Source organism: Trichechus manatus, unplaced genomic scaffold (genome assembly GCF_000243295.1).
Source record: "Trichechus manatus latirostris isolate Lorelei unplaced genomic scaffold, TriManLat1.0 scaffold00098, whole genome shotgun sequence".
Classification (NCBI taxonomy): domain Eukaryota; kingdom Metazoa; phylum Chordata; class Mammalia; order Sirenia; family Trichechidae; genus Trichechus; species Trichechus manatus.
In genome coordinates, this window is record NW_004444034.1 from 8410891 (window position 1) to 8429690 (window position 18800).

The 18800-nt window shown below is 36.9% G+C and overlaps 1 protein-coding gene across 3 annotated transcripts in view; it reads left to right on the forward strand.

Annotated features, from left to right (window-relative positions):
• MAN1A1 (mannosidase alpha class 1A member 1) overlaps positions 1-18800 on the forward strand; it is a 198628-nt gene that overhangs the window by 64035 nt on the left and 115793 nt on the right. For all 3 annotated transcript variants that reach the window (XM_023737188.1, XM_023737187.1, XM_004382733.2), the window contains exon 5: positions 14086-14166. In XM_023737188.1, the coding sequence (XP_023592956.1) occupies positions 14086-14166 (81 nt within the window). The remainder of the gene's footprint in view (positions 1-14085; positions 14167-18800) is intronic.

Sequence of the window (18800 nt, forward strand, 5' to 3'; positions counted from 1 at the left end):
GATTCGTGCCAGTAATGCCGGGGTGAGATGGTATCTCATTGTGGTTTTAATTTGCATTTCTCTAATGGCTAGTGATCGAGAGCATTTCCTCAGGGTATTGCCATATTTTTGCCTTAAAAAAAATAAAAAGTGATCCGTAATATCCAAATGATAGTATTCCCCGTATTAAAATTAGTAGTAAATCTAAATTTAGGAACGATACATTGATTCACTCTTCTAATCATAATATATAAACTTCTTCAGCTTATTTTTTTTTTGGTTGGTTTTAATATGCCACATATGAAAACTTGTCTTATACAGTGAGGCCTGTGAAAGCCGGAACTCTATGGGACTGTCTTGTTGTTCTGGGTCTCGCACGTTTTCCGCCTTTGAGAGGTTACAGTTTTACCACTTTTCTGGCACTGTGTTTGTGGAAGATATTTGTGTTTCCCTTCTCTGATAGGTTTCCGCCTTACACGAGTGCTGGCTCTCACAGGTTTTACTGTAGTTATTCACCCATTCTTCCTAGAGATTCAAGTGATTATTTCAACAATTATACAATTTGCCTTGTAAAGTACTGTGAAATTTTTCCATTTGTCTGAATGAAGGAGAAATGGGAAAAAGGTAAACAAAAACAGAATAAAATATTTTATTTTTGGGGATAATGTGTAGTATCATTCAAGTTTGGATATGTTATTGATCATGTTTTTCTGATAAAAGTATCTTAGTTGACAGTGAGAGTATTACAAAAAAAATTAATGTGTTCAAACTTATTACAAGGGAAAAATAAGGATGAAAATGAAATAGAAATACTGTTGTTGAGATGGAGCCATGGTGGTGCAGTGGTTCAGTTCAGAACTCGGCTGCTAACCAAAAGGTTGGCAGTTTGAATCCACCAAGCACTCCTAGGAAACTCTATGGGGTAGTTCTGCTCTGTCCTATAGGGTCACTATGAGTTGGAATCGACTCGATGGCAGTAGGTTTTGGTATTGTCAAGAGTTGGTTTATCCTATGATGTTTTTGAGTATAAACAAATCTTCCAGTTAAGAATGATTTTGTTTATATGTGAAATTTCAATTTGCATCACTTAAAGGTGTAAAGTAAATGCTTTTTATTGGTTTATACTGTCAAAACTAACACTCATTTACTTTTAGTTAAGGCATAGCTAGTTAATTCAATTTGCATACTTGGTAGCACAAAGTTCAAATGACTTTAATAACCAACATAAAATAAATCACGTGGATAACATATTCTTGGGAATAGGAGCAAGGACTTCACACGTGGAGCTTAATATTCAGTTCAGGCATCTGCAGAGGAACACAGGTATGGGCAGAAAACCCGAAGAGGAGACTCCAGTGGGTGAATTTTCCGGTTTTAATGCAAAATAATCTTAGAGACAAAGAACCTAAAATTAATTCTTACTCATTCACTCTTCAGGCATCAAATATTTGCTAAGTACCTTCTAAGGACCAGGTACTTACGCTCATGGAGCCTATAATCTAGAAGGAATCAGACTACCTTAGCTAAAACTAAAACAAAACAAAACCTGTTGCCGTAAAGTCAATTCCGACTCATAGAAACCCTATAGGACGGAGTGGAACTGCCCCAGCGGGTTTCCAGGGAATAGCTGGTAGATTCAAACTGCTGACCTTTTGGTTAGCAGCCTGAGCTCTTAACTACTGCGTCACCAGGGCTCCAAAGTTATCTAAAGAAAGAAGGAAAGAGGAAACTAACTACGGTACTGAGTACCTGATACATACCAGGTACTATGCTAGATGATTTTTTTTTCACAGGTTTTCTCATTTAACCTTTATGAGAGCCATATGGGAATAGTGGTATTTTCTCTATTTTTATAGATGAAGTAGTTAATTAATCTGCCTAAAGTTAAGAGCTGTGATTTGACCAAGGTCTGTCTAACCACTACGCATCTGTCACTTTGTCTTCTCTATTGGCTTGAGTGTTGCTGTGATGCTGGAAGCTGTACCACTGGTATTTTGAATACCAGCAGGATAACCCATGGTGTGCAGGTTTCAGCTGAGCTTCTGGACTAAGACAGACTAGGAAGAAGGACCTGGCAATCTACTTCTAAAAAAAATTGGTCAGTGAAAACCTTATGTATAGCAGCAGTGCATTGTCTGATATAGTGCTGGGAGATGAGCCCCTCCGGTTGGAAGGCACTCAAAATACAAGTGGGGAAGAGCTGCCTCCCCAAAGTAGAATCGACCTTAATGACGTGGATGGAGTAAAGCTTTCGGGAACTTCATTTGCTGATGTGGCACAACTCAAAATGAGAAGAAACAGGAGGCCAGTCCCTGGAGAAGGACATCATACTTGGTAAAGTAGAGGGTCAATGAAAAAGAGGAAGACCCTCGACTAGATGATTGACACAGTGGCTACAACAATGGGCTCAAACACAGCAATGATTGTGAAGATGGTGCAGATCCAGGCAGTGTTTCATTCTGTTGTACACAGGTTACTGTGAGTTGGAAATGACTCAACCTAACAATAACAACAGCTGCCTGACTCAATGACCCTGCTTTCTCTTGGAGGGGAAATGAAAGAGTTGAGAGATATATAGGCAGCCAAAGAATTTGAGTCCTTTAAGGTTAGGCATGTAATCTTAATATGGTACTCGTTAGAGTGCATCATTCAGGTATTCAGTAAGTGTTTGTTAAATGAATAAGGAGATAATCACTATCTTGTCCTGCTTCCCAACAGACTATGCTAGACTCAGCTGGAGGACAAACTGATAGGGTGCAAGGGCAGCTGTGTTGTATCCTATTTTTATTTAATTAGAAATGATCTGGAGTTCAAGTGTAGTTGCTCTACCTGTTTTTACCTTATTTACTTCCAGAATGGATTTGCAGTGACTATTGATACAGAAAGATCTTAGGAATAAGCACAAACGATCCAGAGTTTCATAAAGACAAGCAGGCTATTTGGGTGTTTGCAAAATTCAGTTCTGAGCTTCCTGTTCTTTATTGATACTTAAAGAGATGTTAATTACCTGGTTCCTTAGGTAAGAAATATTAAATATATCTGTAGTAGTGAATTTTATAGAATATGTAGAAGTTTTCTTCAGATGATTTCTTATATAAACCCTCAGAAAAAGCCAAAGCTATATTAAAATCATCCTTAAAAAGCGTCTTTTTCTACATTGAGGTAAAGTGATGTCTCAATATGAGGGACAGAGTTTTGAGAATGACCAAGAGTAAATGATTAGCTTGTTCCAGGTACTAACTAGCAGCACATTGTGACTGTGATCTTTGGCAAGCACCTGGAGTGTGCCTTTGATTGTAGTGAGCACCAAATGTTTTAGAAGATAGAGGTACTGTTGGCAAGGATGACTTTTTATTTTTTAATTTAAAGATTCAGACTTTTTGCTTATCCAGTTGGAATGCCCCACCCTGCTTCTCAAAAAAATAAACTGCTAGGTTCCCTGTAGGAAAGATGTAAATTGACCTCAAGAGGTAACTCTGGATCTTCTCAAATGCCTGAGCACGTACTTAGCTTAATCTAGAGTTCCGTGCCATAGAAGTGATTCTTGCTCTTGTGAAAGGTCTGCAGATGACTAAGTTAATTATCCTGTTGAATGGAGTTGTTCAGTATTTTCATCTGAATGCTGAGGAGTGCCTGCCAGGGGTAATGATTTGGGTTTTGACTATGAGAGGATACTGAGCTGTTCTCCCTGACAGTAATTAATGATTCTGCATAGTGAAACCAACCCATTAACATAGAGGAAGATGGCTATTTTCCTAGCTTTCTGGCCCAGAGAATTTGCACTTTGTTAGTCTTAAGAGATTTATCATGTTACTCAGAAGTGAAACTAAAAGCTGCTAGAACAGTATTACACTGAGTTACACTATTTAGTATTACAATTTAATCTATTAAGGGGACTTTTATACTTACTCTTAATCCTCAGAATGTTAATTCAGCATATACTCTGAAATACCATTTATAAATAAAGTTGTTGTACACTAAGCCTAAACATAGGCAAGGCTTATAGAACCAAAAAAATCCATTGCTGTCGAGTCAATTCCAACTACAGGACACAGTAGAACTACCCCATAGGGTTTCCCTATGAAAGCAGACTGCCACATCTTTTTCCCGTGGGCAAGGCTTATAGGCAGTTAAAAAAAAAGCCAAGTTCATTGTTGTTGACTCAATTCTGACTCATAGGAACCCTTTAGGACAGAGTAGAACTGCCTCATAGGGTTTCCAAGACGGTAAATCTTTATGGAAGCAGACTACCACATCTTTCTCCCACAGAGCGGTTAGTGGGTTTAAACTGCCAGTTAGCAGCCAAGTGCTTAACCACTGTGCTGCCAGGGCTCCTTATAGACAGCTACCTCTCTTCAATCAATGGCTTTGAAAAGTCTCATTTTGTTGCCAACATGTTTCTCAGTAAGGTGAAGCATAGTTATAGCATGAGTTGGTAGTGGAACAATTGTTATTACATTAGCTATTAAATAGAGTTACTACGTTGTTTAGTAGTGGAGCAGTTGTTACTAAACATCATCACTACATTGGTTTGTAGTGGGACAGTTATTAATAAACCTTGCTTGCTTCTCATGTGGTTAAGCATTCAGCTATTAACCAAAAGATCGGCAGTTCGAATCCACCAGCCTCTCCTTGGAAACCCTACAGGGTAGTTATACTCTGTCCTATATAAGGTCACTGTGAGTCAGAATTGACTTGCTGATAACGAGTTTTGTTTTTGTTTTTGTTTTTGTTTTTTCGTGTATGATAGTAGCTTGAGAAACCCAGGCTTAGAATTCATTGAATAGAAAGTTGATAGGGAGTTTGGAGGAATAGCTGGCAAAAAATAAAAATAATAATCTCTGGTTTCAGGGCTCATAGTGTTGCCCTTTTTGAAAAGAAACTGTTAGGCTTTGAATTAAGCCTGAGGGACCTAAAGGAAGTAGTTTTACAAAAATTAGGATCAGACACTCAAAATAGAATTAAAGTATTTCTGAAAATAAAAAATGTTCTTTTCCAGGAGGTCTTTTTCAAACGCAATATCATATCTGTCGTGCCAGGTGGAATCATAAGATAACAATTAAGGAGAATTCTGGTACAAGTCTGATTCTAAATAATTATCATAAGACGTGAAGGCCCAGAGAAACAACTTATCTAGTCCTTAGGAGAAGCTTATGCCTTAAAAGTTCCTCAGAAGTAAACTGTTATGAAACCTAAATTTATTACTTATATAGTCAAGCCCATAATTTTACCCACTGAGATCTTTTAAAATAGATAATTTTATAGATAATTTTTTTTAATTGTACTTTAGGTGAAGGTTTACAGAACAAATAGTTTCTCATTAAACAGTCAGTACACATATTGTTTTATGACATTGGTTAACAACCCCATGACGTATCAACCCTTTCCCTTCTCGACCTCTTTTTTTTTTTTTTTTGGTGAAAATATACATAGCCAAAGATACACCATTTCAAAAATGTCTACATGCACAATTCAGTGACATTGATTACGTTCTTCCAGTTGTGCTGCTGTTCTCAATTTAGATAAAGGTTTGCAGAACAAAATAGTTTCTCATTAAATAGTTAGTACACATGTTGCCCTATGACAATGGTTGACAACCCCAGTATATGTCAACACTGTCCTTACTCAACCTTGGGTTCCCTACCAGCTTTCCTGTCCCCTTCTGCCTTCTAGCCCTTGTTCCTGGACTGCTGTGCCTCATTAGTCCCATTTTGTTTTATGGGGCTGTCCAGTCCCTGGCTGAACAGTGAACCTCGGAAGGGACTTCACCACTGAGCTGAAAGGTGTCTGAGGGCCATACTCTCGGGGTTTCTCCAGTCTCTTTCAGGCCAGTTAATCTGGTCTTTTTTGTGTGTATGTTAGAATTTTGTTCTACATCCTTCTCCAGCTCTGTCCAGGACCCTCTGTTGTGATCCCTGTCAGAGCAGTCAGTGGTGGTAGCCGGGTACCATCTAGCTGTACTGGACTCAGTCTGGTGGAGGCCTTGGTAGCTGTGGTCCATTAGTCCTTTGGACTAATCTTTTCCTCGTATCCTGTTCTCTTCATTCTCCCTTGCTCCCGAAGGGGTGAGACCAGTGGAGTATCATTTTATAGATAATTTTGATGAATAAGTGGCTTGTAAAAATATAATCTAGTAAATTTCTGAGTCGCATAAAATGCTTTTTTGTCTGGTGGGAGGAGGCTGGTCTTCAGATGGTCATTTTGGAACAGGGATGAAGTGACCACCTTCCCCAGTGACCGGTTAGGGTTAAGTTCTTCACACCCATGAGCTCATGAAATCTTTCCTAGTTGACAGATGGAGCATAATGTTAAGGATGGAGGGAAGGGGCCATACGTAATAACTTAGACAGAGTTGACTCTTTTTCTTCCATTTTAGCAATCTTTATCACTGTGTCTCATAATTTTACATGTAAGTACAGTAAATCCTAGGACATAAATATTAAGTAAAAGGTTAAGCTTCGAGTGGAAATTATTGGTCTGTGACATCCATGACAATAGCAGAGATTACTGAAGCCTAATTTTTCCATGATTTGTAATACTAACACTTTGAATTAAGGTGTAAATTCATTTATTGAATTTAGAGATGAGTTAAGTACGTTCTTTGATACAATGACTTTTGCTAGAGGAGAATCAAAATGAAAGAGCAGTTTCTCCAATCCAGATTTTTTTATGGGTATACCTTTAGCCAAAAATGTCTTAAGTTTCACTTTGTCATAGTGGTGATAATAACTAACAGGTGCATGCAGTTTTAACAAAAGACTGGATTTATTTTCAAACTGGCACTCATGTATGACTGTGTACTAGAAGCCACAGAATACATGGGGCATATTCCTGGGATGCAATCTTAATGATTTAAGGGGGAAATTTAATTTTATATTAAAACAAGTAGATAAAATAGACTATAAAATTCACATGAATTGTTAGAATAACTCATACAAAGTTTTAGCATTACAAGCTGCTTCAGGACGCCCCCTGTATACAGTGTCCTCTCCCTGCCCTAACCTCTCTTCTACCATTAGAGTAAGTCAGTGGAAACATTTTAGAACATTTTTAAAGGTTCTGCATGAATATTAATAGAAGGAATAAATTCATTTAAATGTAATAAGATTACTTTAAAAGAAACCTGAATCAGAAGTTTATAAAAACAACCTAAAACCCTCCAGATTTTAGAAATTAACTTTTGAAAATCCAGATATCATATAAATAAAGTATATCAAAGCCCAAAAGGAAGTTTGATCAGGAACTATATTCCAAAAGAGGATTTTTAGCCATTGAGGAATAGGGTCAGAGAAAATGAAACTATTTATTCCGAATTTAAAATAGTATGATTCTAGAGTTTCTGGTTTTCTGGTAATCCTGTGGGAGGTAGGCCTTAGTATATTTAGGCTGAGCTACTGCGCAGTGATAATGACAGTGGTTGTTTATTGAGTGCCTTAAGTGTCAGATATTATGAAGAATGCTTTATGTTCATGGACTCACAGTGCTTTATAAGGAATGCATTATCCCTTTTTACAAATGAGAAAACCAAGACTCACCTGAGATCTCATGCTCAGGTGGCTCCTGGACCAGCCTTCAATCCCAGGTCTTTCTGACTGTAGGTCAGTGTATTTATAGTCTGTTGCCCTTGGTATAGCCAACCAATTTGTTATGGTAGGAGAAATTTTTATTTTCTTAGCTCTTATCACTTAAGGAAGAAAGGGACTTGATAAAAGATTTAGGTCAGCTGTATACAGTGACCTACCATCTCTAAATTTCAATCCTCTGGCCTAAAGCATAATCTACCTCACAATATTGAAGAAGCTCTCAAATTAAGGTTTCTCAATAATTAACGTTTAATTTTTGATAAAAAGGGAGAAATGATTAGATAGTAGGAACTCAGATGTAGTTCTAGTTTTCAAAAAGAGGAAGATGGTGACGTTGAGAGCTGTTGGTACCTTGTGACACCCTTGAGCAAGATTTTAAAGATGAGGGCAGCAATTACTAGGAACCTGCATGGATTCTCTAACAAGCCTAATTTACTTCTTGGAGAGGTTCATAGACTATTATATCCATGAAATTCAAAAGACATAGCAGCTGACCTTGAGCATGGCATCTTGCAAAGTCATCTCTCTCAATATTTCGCAGAGGGAACAAGATGAGTAGAATTTAGGTTTTGGAATACATAGCTGGATCAATATCTGGTTTAACAACTGTACCAATAGGTGATTGATGTCTAGCTGAAGATATATTTCTTATGATATTTGACATGATCCAGTCCCCTGCCTTGCAATAATTTTTATCAGATACCTATATCAAGGTCCTGATAACCTAAAATTTTCATCGAAGGAAGAGAGGATGCATATCTAATGTACCCATAGCCAGAATAAGAATATAAAATCATCTTAACAGACTTTAATAGACAGAAATATGGAGGATAATTCTCAGGTTTAAGACTCAAAAACACAAGCACAAATTAGTGACATGATTTGAGGGTTTAAATTAGTAGGATATTATTAATCCTAGACTTAAGAAATACAGTGCGTGAACCAAAACAAATTAATCGATTTCCCTCCCTTTTCCTGCGCAGTAATATGTTGTTGTTAGGTGCCATCGGGTAGGTTCCAACTCACAGTAACCCTATGTACAACAGAAGGAAACATTGCCCAGTCCTGTGCCATGCCCACAATCATTATGCTTGAGCCTATCATTGCAGCCACTGTGTCAATCCATCTCGTTGAGGGTCTTCCTCTTTTTTGCTGACCCTCTGTTTTACCAAGCATAATATCCTTCTCCAGGGACTTGTCCCTCCTGATAACATGTCCAAAGTATGTGAGACAAAGTCTCACCATCCTTGCTTCTAAAGAACATTCTGGCTGTACTTCTTCCAGGACAGATTTGTTTGTTCTTCTGGCAGTCCGTGGTATATTCAGTATTCTTCGCCAACACCATAATTCAAATACATCAGTTCTTCTTCAGTCTTTATTGTTCATTGTCCAATTTTCCCATGCATAGGAAGCAATTGAAAATACCATAGCTTGGGTCAGGCACACCTTAGTCCTCAAGGTGACTTTGCTTTTTAACACTTTAAAGATTTCTTTTGCAGCAGATTTGCCCAATGCAATACATCGTCTCAATTCTTGACTGCTGTTTTCCATGGGCATTGATTGTGGATCCAAGTAAAGTGAAATCCTTGACAACTTCAGTCTTTTCTCCATTTAGCATGACGTTGCTTTTTGGTTCAGTTTTGAGAATTTTTATTTTCTTTATGTTAAATTGTAATGCGTATTGAAGGTGGTAATTTAGTGTAATGTAAAAGCTTTTACCAATATTTATATATTACTCATTCATAGTGATATACCTCAAAGATAAATTGCACCCGTATGGTGTGCTTTTCCCCCACATGTCTGTCAGTGGGGGCTTGCATGTTGCTGTGATGCTGGAAGCTATGCTACCGGTATTCACATGCTGGAAGGGTTACCCATGGTGGACAGGTTTTAGCTGAGCTTCCAGACTAAGACAGACTAGGAAGAAGGACTCAGTGATCTACATCTGAAAAGAATTAGCCAGTCAAAACCTTATGAATAGCAGCAAAACATTGTCTGATATAGTGCCAGAAGATGAGCCCCCCAGGTTGGAAGGCACTCAGAAGATGATTGTGGAAGAGCTGCCTCCTCCAAGTAGAGTCGACCTTAAAGAGATATGTAGATGAAGTCAAGCTTTCAGGACCTTCATTTGCTGATGTGGTACAACTCAAAATAAGAAGAAACAGCTGCAAACATCCATTAATAATCGGGACATGGAATGTATGAAGTATGAATCTAGGAAAACTGGAAATCATCAAAAATGAAGTGGAATGCATAAACATCAATATTCTAGGCATTAGTGAGCTGAAATGGACTGCTATTGGCCATTTTGAATTAGACAATCATATTGTCTATTATGCCGCGTATGACAGCTTGAAGAGGAATGGTGTTGCATGCATCGTCAAAAAGAACATTTCAAGATCTATCCTGAAGTACAGCATGTCAGTGATAGGATAATGTCCATACACCTACAAGGAAGACCAGTTAATACGACTATTATTCAGATTTACATACCAACCACTAAGGCCAAAGATGAAGAAATTGAAGATTTTTACCAGCTTCTGCAGTCTGAAACTGATCATACATGCAGTCAGGATGCATTGATAATTACTGGTGATTGGAATGTGAAAGTTGGAAACAAAGAAGAGTCGGTAGTTGAAAAATGCGGCCTTGGTGATAGAAGCGATGCCAGAGATCGCATGATAGAATTTTGCAAGACCAGTGACTTCTTCATTGCAAATACCTTTTTTCAATAATATAAACGGCAACTATACATGTGGCCCTCACCAGACAGAATACACAGGAATCAAATTGACTACATCTGTGGAAAGAAGACAACGGGAAAGCTCAATATCATCAGTCAGAACAAAGCTGAGGGCCGACTGCAGAACAAACCATCAATTGCACATATGCAAGTTCAAGTTGAAACTGAACAAAATTAGAACAAGTCCACAAGAGCCAAAGTCAACCTTAAGTATATTCCACCTGAGTTTAGAGACATTTCAAGATTTGATGCGTTTAACACTAATGACCGAAGACCAGACAAGTTGTGGAATGACATCAAGGACATCATATATGAAGAAAGCAAGAGGTCATTAAAAGGACAGAAAAGAAAGAAAAGACCAAAATAGACGTCAGAAGAGACTCTGAAACTTGCTCTTGAACGTCGAGTAGCTAAAGCAAAAGGAAGAAATGATGAAGTAAAAGAAATGAATAGAAGATTTCAAAGTGCTGCTTGGGAAGACTAAGTATTATAATGACATGTACAAAGAGCTGGAGATAGAAAACCAAAAGGGAAGATAGACACTCGGCATTTCTCGAGCTGAAAGAACTGAAGAAAAAATTCGAGCCTCGAGTTGCAATATTGAAGGATTCTACGGGGAAATATTAAACGACACAGGAAGCATCAAAAGAAGATGGAAGGAATACACAGAGTCATTATACCAAAAAGAGTTGGTCGGCATTCAGCCATTTCAGGAGGTAGCATATGAGTAGGAACCAACGGTACTGAAAGATGTAGTCTAAGCTGCACTGAAGGCATTGGCGAAAAACAAGGCTCCAGGAATTAATGGAATATCAATTGAGATGTTTCAACAAACAGATGCAGTGCTGGAAGTGCTCATTTGTCTACGTGAAGAAATTTAGAAGACAGCTACCTGGCCAACCGACTGGAAGAGATCCATATTTATGACTATTCCCAAGAAAGGTGATCCAACTGAATGAGGACATTATCGAACAATATCATTAATATTACACATAAGTAAAATTTTGCTCATAATCATTCAAAAGCAGCTACAGCAGTGTATCAGTAGGTAACTTCCAGAAATTCAAGCCTGATTCAGAAGAAGACATGGAATGAGGGATATCATTGCAGATGTCAGATGGATCCTGGCTGAAAGAAGAGATACCGGAAGGATGTTTACCTGTGTTTTATTTGACTGTGTGGATCATAACAAATTATGGATAACATTGCGAAGAATGGGAATTCCAGAACACTTAACTGTGCTCATGAGAAACCTGTACACAGATCAAGAGGCAGTTGTTCGAACAAAACAAGAGGATACTGCATGGTTTAAAGTCAGGAAAGGTCTGGGTCAAGGTTGTATCTTTTCACCATACCTATTCAGTCTGGACGCTGTGCAAATAATCCAAGAAGCTGGACTATATGAGAAGAACGGAGCATCAAGATTGGAGGAAGATGCATTAACAACCTGCGTTATGCAGATGACACAACCTTGCTTGCTGAAAGTGAAGACGACTTGAAGCACTTACTGATGAAGATCAAAGACCACAGCATTCAGTATGGATTACACCTCAACATAAACAAAACAAAAATCCTCACAACTGGACCAACAAACAACATCATAATAAATAGAGAAAAGATTAAAGGTGTCAAGGATTTCATTTTACTTGGATCCACAATCAGCAGCCATGGAAGCAGCAGTCAAGAAATCAAAAGACACATTGCATTGGGCAAATCTGCTGCAAAAGACCTCTTGAAAGTATTGAAAAACAAAAATGTCATCTAGAAGACTCAGCCCGCCTGACCGAAGCCATGGTGTTTCCAGTCGCCTCATCTGCATGTGAAACCTGGACAATGAATAAGGAAGAACAATTAACCCCTTTGATTTGTGGTGTTGGCGAAGAATATTGAATATACCATGGACTGCCAAAAGAACGAACAATCTGTCTTGGAAGAAATGCTCCTTCTCACGTACTTTGAATATGTTATCAGGAGGGATCAGTCCCTGGAGAAGGGCATCATGCTTGGTAAAGTAGAGGGTGATCGAAAAAGAGGAAGACCCTCAAGGAGATGAATTGACACAGTGGCTGCGGCAATGGTCTCAAGCATAACAACGGTTGTGAGGATGGCGCAGGACTGGGCAGTGTTTTGTTCTGTTGTACATAGGGTTGCTTTGAGTTGGAACCAACTTGATGACACCTAACAACAATGGAGTCCTTTTAATTGAATTATACTAGGTGCTAAACAAACTCACCAAAGAGTTTTATTTTATGATGCTTTTGCTTAACTCTGACCCAGTAGTTCTCTCTCCTAGCTAGTTTACATCTTTCTTTTTTAGAAAAATCTTTGAATTTTTTTAGTTAGACAATTACTTTGCTTTAATCGTTAGATTCTTATGACTTTTCCAAGAGAGCATGTGGGAATAAAATGAGTATATATCTCCCTTTTTTTTCTGGAGCTGCTTTCTCCCACTAAAGTAGTCTCCATGAGATTGAGGACTTTTTCAGTCTTTGTTGATTTGGCCTCAGCGCTTAGCACAGTGCTTGGTGCACAGTAGTTGCTTAATAAATATTTGTTGAAAGAAATAACATCTCATAATTTTGACTAAGCTCATCTGCTGGATATTTACTCCAGATATTGTAGTTTACTGTTAGCCCCCATCATTATCAGTGAGTGATTTGACATTAGGCAAAAGTGAACAATTACTGACTAGGCCTAATGAACACGAAAAGAAGCTTACTAAAGCTGGAAGTATACATTACGTCTATCATAAGTTAGCCGTGCTAGAGTATCTCATAAGACAATGCAAGAGAGATCCATTTAGTAGCCAAATAATGTAAAATAATCAAAATATTGGCAATAACTACTGTTTGTATGTCACTTTGTTAATTAAGAGACTTGGTGCATTACCATGTGAGACATTGTAAGACAGGACAGAGAGTGGGGAAGAGCCCTAGACCAGGAACTAGAGTATCAAAGTTCAGATCTACTACCTATTAGTTGTCTGACCTTGAACAAGTCGCATTAGCTAGTGTAAGTCTCAGTTTATCTGTAACATGGACATAATGGTAGTGATTACTTCATAGGGTTGGTGTGAGGATTAATAGACATAATTCATGTAAAGACATGTGCACAGGATTTGTACATTGCCAATAATAATAAAAGCAAGCTATTATTGATATAAATAAGAGCTATTTCAGCAAGGTAGAACACATATACATTATTATTATCATCTCCTTTGTGCAAAGAGGAAGTTTTTTTTCCCAAACAGATGCGATCGTCCAAGGCCACAGGTAGAAAGTTGGGAACCAGCACTAGAACCCAAGTCCCCAACTTCAAATCCTGTTTGCATTGTATATGTGCAACTTTCACATGATATGAGAAGAATGCTAGAATAATGTTGAACTACTGGTCAAAGTATAAAGCATACGAGTGACTTTTAAGGAAGAAAAAGCAAGCAACGAATAAAACAGAGAGAGAACACAGAATAGAAAAATAGAATGCTCTGGCCCTATCATATGTGCACAAATAGAGAATACTGAGAATTGTATCTGCTGTTGAATAGAGGGAGGAAAGAACTTTATTTTAAATATTTTTATAATTTTGACTTTAAATATAATTTTTATCTGTATGTATATTTTGACACATCAAAAATAGGAAAATTTTGCCTTATATATAAATTGCTGTGGACAAGCATATAAGATTTGAACAAAATGTAAAGATTTAGTACATTTTACCACAACGATAGTTTTCTGAATTGTGTACTATCATTTTATGAACCTCTTTCATTTTTTCCCACAGAATGCTGCAATTTCTGTCTTCGAAGTAAATATACGCTTTGTTGGTGGACTACTCTCAGCCTACTATCTGTCTGGAGAAGAGGTAAGATGCAACATGCTTTATAAATGTGAATTATTAAGTGTCTTAAAATTACATTTTCTGTAAAATATGTCTTTTGTGGTATATATTTAGGAGGAGTCCCTTAAATGTTTATATTTTGATAGGCCTGTAGCTTATGCTGAATTTCTTATAATATGTACTAATTAAATATGCACTCTAGAGAAGTTTACCAGAGCATGTTGTCAGAGAATGTTAAGTAATGTCTTTAGAAATGTTTGACTCCATTATGTATGATGTGATTACAACTACAAATTATATATCCTATGGACAAATTAAATTGGTTTATGTAGTGGCAGGCTTGTGGGTGAAGTTTTTTCTTTAAAAAATTATTTTAATGTTGGTATAATGTTGGCTGAATAAACTTTTTAAGATGAAGAAAGCATAGCAAGAAAGATATAAAAATTACAGTATTTAAGAAATTGAGGGGGTGAGTGAGAAACTTAGCTTCCCAGCAGGCAGTCCTGTGAATACCCCTGTGTAAAGCACTTTGGAGCTCTTCCTGGGACAAGGCTTCATTAATTATCTGCTGCTTGGAACAAAGCAGGAATTTTTAATTTAACTGCCCTTTATTGAATAGATTAAGAAAAGACTTCTGTATCATGCTCATAAAGAGCACTGATGCTGTTTTCTTGAAAGGTTTCAGACAACTTATCAATAACATAAATGTCCACCAAGGGTTGTTGGAATGGACCTCACCTTTAATGTTGACAGTGTTGAAAGCCGACATCAAGGAGACAGTCATGTATTTCAATTGCATGTCACTAAGATTTGCATTAGCCTCAGCATTCTGGCTGGGGGAGGAGTGGATCTTACCCAGTGTAGTATTTCATATACATCTATGTCCCTTCAAAGAGATTTAAAGAGAGCAATAAATGTTTAATGAGAAAAGCTGCTTAACTTTGTTCCTTCCTCTCAGGTAGTTTCCTGGCCATAACAAAACAGCCCTCACGGTCTCTCTCTCTTTAGATTTTATTCTACTGTAGATCTTTTCAAAGTATATAGATGGCTTCTATATTCTCCTGTATCTGTCCTGTTTAAGTATTAGATTCTATTCTTCATTATGAACTCTGTCACCTTTACAGTCAGGGTAATGAGACCCTCAAGTACGTTATGCCTCTTCTTCCCTTTTTCCAATCCCAAGTAACTGCATTTGTTCAATTTGGTTTAGGATATTCTAAGATTTAAGCCAAGAAGTCCACATTTTTAAAAGTCATACTTAAAATTAACTAATTTTATTTAGTTAAGTCTCTGCTTTTAGAATAGTTGTCTTTGTTTGAGTATACAATGTCTGGGTGTTCTCATTGCTTTTGACCTGGCATGCTTTAGGATGACCTTGGTTTTTAATTTTCTTCATAATTTATGTGGAGGCAAGACAATTTGGAGGAAATAAGGACTACATCCTTCTGATGCGGGCTCAAATAGGAAAATTGACCATGTTATTTTAAAGAAACAAATTTGTATTTCTTCTAAATGTGCATCATATTTAATGAGAAAGCTTTTTACTCATAGCAATATTTTATGTCTCTATACATACATATGTGTGTATATGTGATTTATTTACATATAAGTGTATGTATGTTATATATAAATGTATTTATAAACTTGCTTAAATATAATACCCACAGATATTATAGTTTGCCTATAGATAAAATGGGTTGTCTAAAAACTTGTATTTTTTTTATTAGCTAACTTTAGTAAATGAAAGAATACAAAGAACATCTCCATTGCAAATAACAGCCATTCCTTTAGTATATTTAGTATATTAGATATCCTTATCACTGTGCAAACATCGTTTTTATTATATCTAGATTTTCTATTTTTATCTAATTTTTATGATGTTATTTGAGATGTTTTCTTCCTTATATAGTCTTTTATGCTACTATAGAATAAAATCTAAATATAGTTCATAACAATTCATCTCAGCCAATTTTTTCTTAACCATTCTCTAAATATTAGACAATTAGATTGTTGAATAATGTAGCTATGATCAGTTAATAAATATTTTTTCTCTAAAGTGTAATTACCAGGTGAAAAATTATTAGTACCTGGTTTTAACATCATCTACTGCCTTTTGCTCCCAGTTTCCTTGTTACTTACAGTTGCCTTTCATTTGGCCAGTGCAGTCAGAGGAATTGACTGTCAGGAAAGTGATCAAGAAAAAATATTTTACCCTAGGTCCGTGCTTGAGCTGTTTGTCTCCATATCAAAATGAAAAATTGAATATTTGCTTAATAGAAAAAAACACCAACATGACCAAATTACAAATAAGTTGGTTTCAGATTGTTGATAAAGTTCTATACCACACACTTTCATGTAGCTCAGGGAATTTACTAAGGGAGTCTAGGAAAATTCATCTTCCTACATTATCTTATGAACCACCATAATTTAACATTCTGATTTCATCACTGGGGTTCATGAGTATTTTTGAGAACATCTTATACATCACCATCAGAAGTTTATAGGTCCACATTGATACATGCTCAAAATTCTTAAATTCGTATTGCAGAAACAAAGTACAGAAAAGAAAGTACCATTGATGTGTTGCATGCTTCAAGAAAGTTACAGTTATAAACACTGAGCAGTAATCAAGAATGCCAGTGCAACTCTAATCTATCAAAAGAGTAATAGAAACAGGAAATACCAGTAGTAAACAAGACTTTAAAAATATAAGCTTTGATTATAGGCACATGTTGAAAAATCTAAACCACCTAGATCAGTTAAAAATTTTTGTAGTTCCATTAAAACAAAAAAAATCAAACCTCAAGATTTTTTAAGTGTACGTAAGAAACTCAAGTAACCCCCAAGAATTACAAACAGATAGGATGGAGAAAGATGAATATTAAGTAGGAATGACCAGTATTTAAAAGGAAAAGGAAATAAGAGAGATAGCAGTGCTCTATTAAAAGCATAAGAACTAAAGTCCTCACTGGAGGCGGTAAGTAACGGCATCTATAATATCATTACCCAAAGTACGTGATATGGCAGGTTAAATAGCGTTCATTGGTAAAATAAATTTGGAAAAAGCTACATCCTGTATTCTTCCTATATTGGAAAACCACAATACACAGGAAAAATCTGATTTTATTTATCCCTGTGTTTTCTAAACTTACTTAACTGTAAATCCCTTCTTCCTTTTTCATGAAACATCTGCTAACACTGAGGTACAATTATTGTTTCCCAGAACAAACTTTGGAAAATGCCACTATATAATAAGAGTAACCAAAACAAAAATGACATTGAAAATTGACAAATGCAAAATAGAAATGAATAAAATAAACCTAAGACATTGCAAGAGAAGATGGCGCATACAGAAAAGAGCAGGTATGCACAAAAAAAAAAAAAAAAACCAGTTACTGTCAAGTCACTTCTGACTCATGGCAACCCCATATGTGTCAGAGTAGAACTGCGCTCCGCAGGATTTTTATTGTTGTGAACTTGCAGAAGCAGATAGCCAGGTCTGTCTTCTGAGGTGCCTCTGTGTGGGTTTGAACCGCCAATCTTTCAATTAGTAGCTGAATGCTTAACCTTTTGTGCCACTCAGGGAGTTCTATGTGTACATCTATCATATAAAATTATGTTTTACAACAGAAAACAATGGCTATGTTGAGCAGAAGGTGAATCTAATAGGATACAATGGTGCCACAGAATCCGAAGGAAGGCTGAAGAAGAACTTGGAACAGTTTCAAGTTACCACAGAGGATGCCTGTGGCTCACCTGTCACACAGGGGCATCCTATAATTATTAAAACACTGGACCTTTTCTTCTACCCTTGTCTTATTCTGCTCAAGATGCATAGCCCCAGAAGAAAGAGATCAATTAGCAGAGTTTCAGTCACATGCAGCCGCTTGAGGGTCTTGGGGAATGAAAGTCTCCAGCAGGATTTGCATTCAATGCCTGGGACGTGAGTATAAGGAAGCATAGATAATTCCTAAACAGGAAATTGAGGCCCTGTTAGAAGGATGAGGGGGAGTAGGTGTTTGACATCCAAAAAAAAAACATACATCCACTACAGTGAATAGAGAGTTTAGAGGAAATATGCAACCTGAATGGAAACTGATAATTTAATGAAATTCCTGAAAAAAAACTTCCCGTTTTGAAAAACTACTTTATTCTGTAAATTAAGAGAGAATATTTAGAACATCCAGAGTATTTAATCCTCAAAGGAAACGTTCTCATTAGTACACTTTAAGTTTGGAACCAGGAAAAAAAAAACCAACACAGGAAGCTTTCAGTCAGAAACAGTAAGAAGTTTCTTCTGATCAAAGACTGGGGAAATATGTAGAACAGTTAAAAACTATGGATTCTTAGATTGTATCACTTTACTGGGCCAAAATATCCTTTCATTTTGAAGGCAGTAAATCCCCCAAAAGAAATTCACTGCCCCAGACACAGGTACAGAAGATTGCTAAGGGAGACTTATGGAGAAAGAGAAGTGGCTAACACCACCAACACAATGATGGAATATTAATGGAAGTACAATATGAGACCTACCTGACTTGAAAAGGAGAAATGAGGGCGGGGATCAATTTTAAGAATATCAAGGGGAAAGCATGTGAGGGAGGGGGCGAGACTGGGGAGCTGGGAAAAAACCTTTGTCATCGAGCCAGTTCTAACTC